General features: G+C 45.6%; 1 protein-coding gene across 3 annotated transcripts in view; it reads left to right on the forward strand.

The window, feature by feature from the left end:
* Positions 1 to 8,088, forward strand: part of LOC126535941 (major facilitator superfamily domain-containing protein 6-like) — a 103,110-nt gene extending 95,022 nt beyond the window's left edge. For 2 of the 3 annotated variants that reach the window (XM_055073357.2, XM_072287734.1), the window contains exons 3-4: positions 4,578 to 4,766; positions 6,631 to 8,088. In XM_055073357.2, coding sequence (XP_054929332.1) covers positions 4,578 to 4,766; positions 6,631 to 6,767 — 326 coding nt within the window. In that variant the 3' untranslated portion in view covers positions 6,768 to 8,088. The remainder of the gene's footprint in view (positions 1 to 4,577; positions 4,767 to 6,630) is intronic. The other variant, XM_055073358.2, reaches the window with a different exon arrangement.
* The last annotated feature ends 277 nt before the right edge of the window (positions 8,089 to 8,365 follow it).

Below are 8,365 nucleotides of genomic sequence, written 5' to 3' on the forward strand. Positions count from 1 at the left end.
CCGACAGCCGACCGCACCAGAGCGGTGTCGTGTTTTGTTTTCTTGCTTAAGTCCTGTCGCCTGGCGCAACAGCTTTAATTATGTCTAGCCCACTGCGGAATTTTATTCAAAGACTTGTCAGCGGTATTCCGCCACTGTAAGCGAAAAAAAAAGGAGTTACTTTAATGTATTTTATATATGCTAGCAGTTAAAAAAAGTCGCAGTTTCGCCCGAAAGGGGTAGCATAGATTGCGATAGCAAATTAGTGGACAGTTATACGAAGTAGGGATAGCAGTTATATTTATCGGCCGCATGAACTTGTAAAAATAGGCACTCTAACTAAATTAACAAGCATGGCGTCACACACGCACAAATAAACATGAACACATCTGACCAGAGAGGTAAGTGGTTGAAAAATAAAAAGAGTGAAAATTTCAAAAGAAAGGCGTTTATCGTTTTTTTTCAACCAGGATAAAATATAAAAAAAAGAAAACAGAGCTTCCCGTGGAATTCTTCTGTTGCAGTGCGACTCCTTGTCGGTTTTGACTCTCTGATGTGAAGTCAATGCCTTGACGTGAAATAGTGCCTAGGCTTTGAACCTGGAAGCTCTGCTGAGATTTTTGTGGTGTAATAATGTAACAATGTAATAATGTAACGCCGGAAGAAGTAAAGAAAGCCTTGGGAGCTATGCAAAGGGCGAAGGCAGCTGGGGAGGATCAGGTAAAAGCAGATTTGTTGAAGGATTGTGGGCAGATTGTTCTAGAAAAAATGGCCACCCTGTATATGCAATGCCTCATGACCGCGAGCGTACCGGAATCTTGGAAGAATGTCAACATAATCTTAATCCCTAAGAAAGGGGACGCCAAAGACTTTAAAAATTATAGGCCGATCAGCTTACTGTCCGTTGCCTACAAGGTATTTGCTAAGGTAATTGCAAATAGAATCAGGAACACCTTAGACTTCCGTCAACCAAAGGACCAGGCAGGATTCCGTAAAGGCTACTCAACAATAGACCATATTCACACTATCAATCAGGTGATAGAGAAATGTGCGGAATATAACCAACCCTTAATTATATATAGCTTTCATTGATTACGGTAAATTGTTTGATTCAATCGAAACCTCAGCCGTCATGGAGGCATTACGGAATCAGGGTGTCGACGAGCCGTATGTAAAAATAGTGAAAGATATCTATAGCAGCTTCACAGCCACCGTAGTCCTCCATAAAGAAAGCAACAAAATCCCAATAAAGAAAGGCGCCTAGCGCCTTTCTTTATTGGGTGAAAGGCGTCAGGCAGGGAGATACGATTTCTCCAATGCTATTCACAGCGTGTTTACAGGAGGTATTCAGGGACTTGGATTGGGAAGAATTGGGGATAAGAGTTAATAGAGAATACCTTAGTAACTTGCGATTCGCTGACGATATCGCCTTGCTTAGTAACTCAGGTTACCAATTGCAATGCATGCTCACTGACCTGGAGAGTCAAAGCAGAAGGGCGGGTCTAAAAATTAATCTGCAGAAAACTAAAGTAATATTTAACAGTCTCGGAAGAGAACAGCAGTTCGCGATAGGTAGTGAGGCACTGGAAGTGGTAAGGGAATACATCTACTTAAGACAGGTAGTGAGCGCGGATCCGGATCATGAGACTGAAATAATCTCAATAATAAGAATGGGCTGGGTTGCGTTTGGCAGGCATTCTCAGATCATGAACAGCAGGTTGCCATTATCCCTCAAGAGAAAAGTGTACAACAGCTGTGTGTTACCAGTACTCACATATGGGGCAGAAACCTGGAGGCTTACGAAAAGGGTTCTGCTGAAATTGAGGACGACGCAACGAGCTATGGAAAGAAGAATGATGGGTGTAACGTTAAGGGATAAGAAAAGAGCAGATTGGGTGAGGCAACAAACGCGGGTAAACGACATCTTAGTTGAAATCAAGAAAAAGAAATGGGCATGGGCAGGACATGTAATGAGGAGGGAAGATAACCGATGGTCATTAAGGGTTACGGACAGGATTCCAAGGGAAGGGAAGCGTAGTAGGGGGCGGCAGAAAGTTAGGTGGGCGGATGACATTAAGACGTTTGCGGAGACAACATGGCCACAATTAGTACATGACCGGGGTAGCTGGAGAAGTATGGGAGAGGCCTTTGCCCTGCAGTGGGCGTAACCAGGCTGCTGCTGCTGATGATGAATGTAACAATTATATTCGTTTCAGTATTAAAGAAATAAGTATGTCAGGTTTTTCAAAGCTCATTGCGCAATCGTCTTTTTTACAATGAAGCTGTTTATGGCTAGGCTTCCGTGAATTTCTGTTCCGCGTCAACAAAAACTATCATCATCAAATGCTCCTAACCCCCTACACAAGCAAAAATACAAGCAACATATATATATATATATATATATATATATATATATATATATATATATATATATATATACGTATACCCAAATTATTGTATAATCTTTGAGTGTACTCTCCGCCCTTACACAATGCCTTAGGGGCTTGCAAGGCATCTCTAAATATATATATATATATATATATATATATATATATATATATATATATATATATATATTAGCTATAAACAGCTTCACTGTAAAAAAAAGCCTATTACGTCCGACGCGCTCACTTCAACGACTGGTGTGCCTTACGGCCTGAAATCGTTGGATTGTCAAATGCAGGAACTATTTAATCTCTGTCTGTTGCAGCGTTACAGCTCAATATCTTATCACCATCAGAAATCCAGTCAAGGCTCTTACAGGTAGAAATGTGAAATTTTATTGTGTGATCGCAACTTATCGTAGAAATGCTAGGGAAAATGACCTTGGTCGAACTCGCACAGCCATTTGACTACCAATAGAACAGTGACTTCTTCTAAAGACATATGTCACTTCTGGCTGACGATTTCATTTTCAGGGTGTTTGTAAATAATAGCTACAGTATTACTTGTTTCCTGGCAGGAGCAAACACAGCAGATACTTCGTATTTTGAAAAAATGAGGGCCACTTTTTGGTGATGTGTACCGAAAATTTGCACTGTGCAGGTTGCTTACGTAATCTGGAAACAGTAACTGACTTGTCCCTTTATCCCAATTCTTATGCGTTATGCACGGCATTTGGTTGTTTCCCCCCGGTATCCTCGGTAAAATGTGCGGGGCACGCTGTTTATTCTACGCATGAAACAATGTTCCGAGAGACGAGCGATATATGTTTACTCTGTGCAGGTTCATTACAGCCTTGGCAGAAAGTTAATCATTGAAGCGTTCCAGGGTGTCATACTGCCGCTAATGTAGATGTTTCCTAGACTCCTAAAACAACGCACGAGATACGGACGTGAAAATAGGAATATCTTAAGCGCAATGAATTGCGAAACTTTCATTTCCTGCTTTATATGCAAATGTCGCAGATAATTACTAAACACTCATTTTTTCATGTATTTTCATGAAATACCTTCAGTCACGAATTACGATCGACTGTCGATAAATGTGTGAAATTTACATATTTTATCCCAAGGTGCTAGAGACTCCATATACAAAACAAGTGAAGGTGGGGGAATGGCTCTGTACGTTTTATAGCCACCCACCATAATTACATAGTAATTAAATATTAATTTATTTTACAGTCAGTAATGTCACGTTTCTTCATCAACTATATCGAATCACCCGCACGAATTACGTGCACAGGGTAATTATTGGGCACAGGCATTACAACAAGGGAAGAAATAATCTTTCGCGATTACTACCGAAACGCTCCACTTGAAACGTCCCGTCGAAGACGGTAGTGCCTTCATTAAAGCGGTCGTGTGAAGTGATAGATTTCACTCAGCAGTGAAATAGGAGTCCTATAAGAATGCAGAATGTTCACTTTACTAAAATATTAATGTTTGTTGTCTATTCCTTGCTAAAATGCATCGTAAGGGCAAAAATAAGTCGCGTTCACAAACGTATACGGTGTGACTGATGGGGCATTACGAGATTCGTGTTTCTCCGGTGTCCTCGGTGAGCTAAACAAGGCATCTTGTTTATATCTAAGGAAAGTTAGGGGCATGGTAAGGCGTAGGCAACGTTCCAAATGGGTGGGTTAATGCGCATTTTCTCGTAGAATAAGTATGCAAGTGGTCCATAGCGCTATTGGTCTGTTTTACGAGCGGTGTGAGACTTAGACGGCTGTGCTGGCATAATTACAACAACCGAGGCCAAACTTTGCGAATACAACGGGAACAATACGCCAAGTTTCGATGATACATGCATGTCGATCAAATCCAGCGTTTAAAAAATTGTGAGCAAGTGTTCGAGAGTATCACGCTACTGATATTATAGCTAGGTTTCCGAATGTCCCAAGAGAACTCTGGGTTTCAGATATCTTATACTTTGAAGAAATGGGCAGCATTTTAAGTGCAAGTCCAGCGCCCCCGCACGACGGTGCATTTGATAGGCCGTGACTTCCTTTGGTCTGTCAGCAAACCTGTTCTGTGCGAGAGCTCTTTCTTGCGGGCCCCGGTGCTTTTCGAGGCCCCGCAGCGCTATGCTGGCAGCTGTGGGGTCTCCTCGGGAGGTTCCTTGCCGGCTTCTCACCCTGTGTCCGGCGCGCGTCGCAGGTCGCAGCACGGGCAGCCTGGTGGGCGGCACCGCCATGTACTTCCTCGGCGCCCAGACGGCCTTCCGCATCATGGGCGCAGTGGCCGCGCTGGCCTCGGCCTCGTACGGCTGCTTCTGCTGCTGGCAGCGATCCGCCGCTCGGCCGCCGGCGATGCAGGCGCCAGGGGGCGTCGCCGGTGCTTGCTGCGGTAAAGCTAGGGAAACGACGGAGCATGTTTTACTAGAATGCGAAGACCCAGCGGTCGATTTGGGCACCACTCCTTGAAGCCCATGGGCCCATGGGCGATTGGAGGATTGGCGGAAGAAAAGTAGGGAAACGACAAAAGACGGAGACGTACAAAAGCACAGTTCGCAATAGGGGATCAGAAAATTTGGGCGTGGTAGTTCGTAGTGTTTTTTTTATTGTTTAACCTAGGTAGGACATTGGGCAGTGTAATAGCAAGAGCTTGGTGGCGCAACCCACCGCCCCGTTCCAAAGGGGACGCTCATAACATCCATCCATTCATCCGTCCCCTCGGGGTGAAGCGAGGCATTGTTACTCACCAGCGGAGCTGGCACTAGAATTACACCTACCTGGACGCCACGAGTGCAATATATATATATATGTTTAAGTTACTCTGAAAAGGCTAATTACAAAAAAGTTATCAATTAGCCTTTCATTAGTACTTTAGGGGCGGTTGTTTAAATGGCGAATTTGAAGGCAGTCGCATCTTAATGGACCTTCATTTTTAAAGTATCTTGAAAATCGCAGCTAACTTGAAACGTCCGTCATCGAATTTCAACGGGGCGAATCGCAGAAAAGGCAGCCCCGCTACCGTCACGTCAGACCCGTGACGAAGATCGAAAGCCGCGGCACCACCGACTTTTGCCGCCCGCCAAGCACGGGCCGCTGTGCGTCGGGATCGCTCACTTGGAGCGTTGTCGTCTGACGCGGAGCGGGACGCGCCCCGCCTGGTTTGGCCTTAAATTTGGACCATCAATATCTCAAAACACTCGCGATTTTTTTTTTTTTTTGATTTCTGAAAAATGCGCATGCCGTAAATTGTGATGTCCTACGAGTTTTCCATAAAACAACTGCCCTCAAGTTAATTATAAAACAGTTAGCAACACCTTTTTGGTAATTAGTCTTTTTAGATTAACTTAAGCAGCGGCAAAGTATTTCCGCCTCGATCATCGTAGCACTCCTTTGGGAAGACGACAAATGTCTCACAGTCGTAGCGCTTTTACAAGAAATATGTATACGTGGTGTCCCAACTATCGTGCACCAAGATTTAAATATATGCAAATGCGACGTAGCTGGACAGAACCAACGTAATGTTGTTTGCCGTCGCTAGAATATATTCAGATTATTTTTTGCATTCCGCCTAATTACATAAGTAGTCTTAATTAATGAACAAATTCCACAAATATTATAACTAGATTATAAGTGTCAATGAGTATATTGTAGAGCAACTTGAAAAATTCCCGATACAGCTTTCTCTTGCTGCATAGTGTTTTGCCGGCTTTAGAAACTATTCGCGATGTTAAACTTCAAACTATATAGGCAACAGCACTTAGTTATATTTCAGTGAGTTGCTTAGCCTTTCTCTCTCTCTCTCTCTCTTGTTCATTCGCTTGTCAATCATCTTCCAAGTTCCCTTTTCTTTCAGTCATTCATTTCGTTCTTTTGTTTATATGTTTACCCCTTTCCTTTTCCATGAGCACCGTTTTCTGCCGCTTCTTTTATCTCTCTTTCAGAGAGACGATAGTTCACTGACCTTCAGGCGGAGCACAAGCGCTTCGTGGTGTGCGTTTCTTCTGTCGTCGTGGTTTTATGGGCTGTTTCTACCCTTTGCCGTAGATAACGTGCAGCGTTTTCCTATGATTCTCGCGGTACTAAGCACCAAAGATAGATTCTCATCGCGACGGGGAACAACAGATGTGAGTTAGCACTCGGGAATCATGAGCGGAAATAGTAAGAGCAACACAGGTCAGCACCGCGCCAGCAACGTTTGCGTGCATTTGTTCGCACTTTGGTCAGTTTGTCACACTTTCTCTTTTCCGCTCGCGCAGGAGACAAGCTACCTTCTCCGGCAGCCGAGAACGCGCCCGCCGCATCGTCGGCGACCGACTGCCCGGCGAGGAACGAGGACGCCGGCGGAACGGCCAAGGCGCCGGGCGAGGGCCGCTCGGAGCCCGAAGTCTCGTAACCGGGAGCGCCACTGTGCTTCACGAGTCAGTCGCTGCTGAGCGCTCCGACACCGCGCCATTCTGCGGAGATGCGCCGACCGGGCGCAGGAGTGCTCGCACGTCCTTCTCCGGTTGCGCAAATTAGGACATTTGAAGATGCATACGGCAAGTGCATTTGAGGCCTCCAAGATGGCAAACACCAAAGGCGCCGTCTTAGGCTCCGTATAGGCACAAGCGAACCTAATGGGATTCCCTCGGCACAGGTTAATGCCGTGTATGAGAAGACAGTTTCCAAAGAGAGCGGAGACCCACTCCTCGCGACGCTTAGATTGGCCACGCCCACCGTTTCGTGAGCGTCCAACGATAACAAGCAAACTGTCACTCAGATTTCCTCGCGAACCAGCAGCGTTACCGGCCTAAGTGGACCTCCACGATGCTGAATGCCTGTCCTTCGGGAGGAGGTGCTGTTAAGACAAGACTGTGCCGTGCGAATAGCGCGCTTTCACAGACACTCATTGCTCAGGTGTATACACAGGCAGGAATGCTACTTGCAGTGTCCATGGTGCTCGGTATGAGAATCAGATGCCGAGATGCTGCCGAGCCTGAACATGGCGCTGTCTTAGACAAAGGACAAAGGAGGTTCATGCTTTACTTGTTCGCATTCAGCATCTTCGGGTAGTTCCCGAGTTCCTCGAGAGATATTGAATGAAGTGCACTGAACTGTATAAGATCTCCCCATCGTGCTCGAGGAACTCGTGAAGGATTGTGGGAATGCACTGCGAACCAGAATGCGGATCGCTATTCTGAAGATGAGCTTTCCTGCCGCCATGGCGTTGCAGCGACCGTGTGCTACTATGTGTATGAACGAAGCTACATGTGCCCAAAGACGGATGTGCTGATTTGTGGGTTAAAGCACTCACTGCGAGTAGCTTGTGATAATGGCATTTCGATTACGTTTAGGTAAGGACACACATTATACCCAGTAAATGGTGACTTCTATGCGCAGCTAGAGAGTTTCCCTTTCATCCATGCACCTCTCGTTCAAAATGTGCACGAAGTGGTAAACTGGGACACATACAAACACATAACAAGAGTCCGCTAGCAGTCAGCCAACACAACGGTAGGTCTGTGATCGAAGACGTATATCTGTGGATGTTTCAGTGTCTTTAGGACCTTTTGGCCTTGCAAACGTTCAGCGGGCTCTTGCTCCTTTCCAATCACACTAAGGTCCCCATCAAATTGAACAATACGTCGGTCAACAGTGCCCGCGAATATTGTCCGTCGTGCAGAAAAAAAAAAATAAAAAAGGGTCGGTCAATTGGTTGATCCGACGGAAATACGTTCATTGCCCATTCTCAAGCTTTGGGTAACTAACAAGACGCCCGAGGAGTGTCGAAGCTCGACGTCACGCGCCACCTGTATTCTTATTGGCTCCTAAGGTGTGACGTCATACATCCCTCCCCCCTACTCCACACGCTCTCTCATCCCACTCATTTCTTTATCCTCTCCACGTGTGACATTACACACGTCCCTCATCCTTTCTTTCCTCCTCTCCCACGCCGAAAGGTAACCGACGGACGCCGACGGGTTTCCGTTCGCACAAGCGTTCTAATATTGA

The sequence above is a fragment of the Dermacentor andersoni genome, chromosome 4, assembly GCF_023375885.2.
Source record: "Dermacentor andersoni chromosome 4, qqDerAnde1_hic_scaffold, whole genome shotgun sequence".
Lineage (NCBI taxonomy): Eukaryota > Metazoa > Arthropoda > Arachnida > Ixodida > Ixodidae > Dermacentor > Dermacentor andersoni.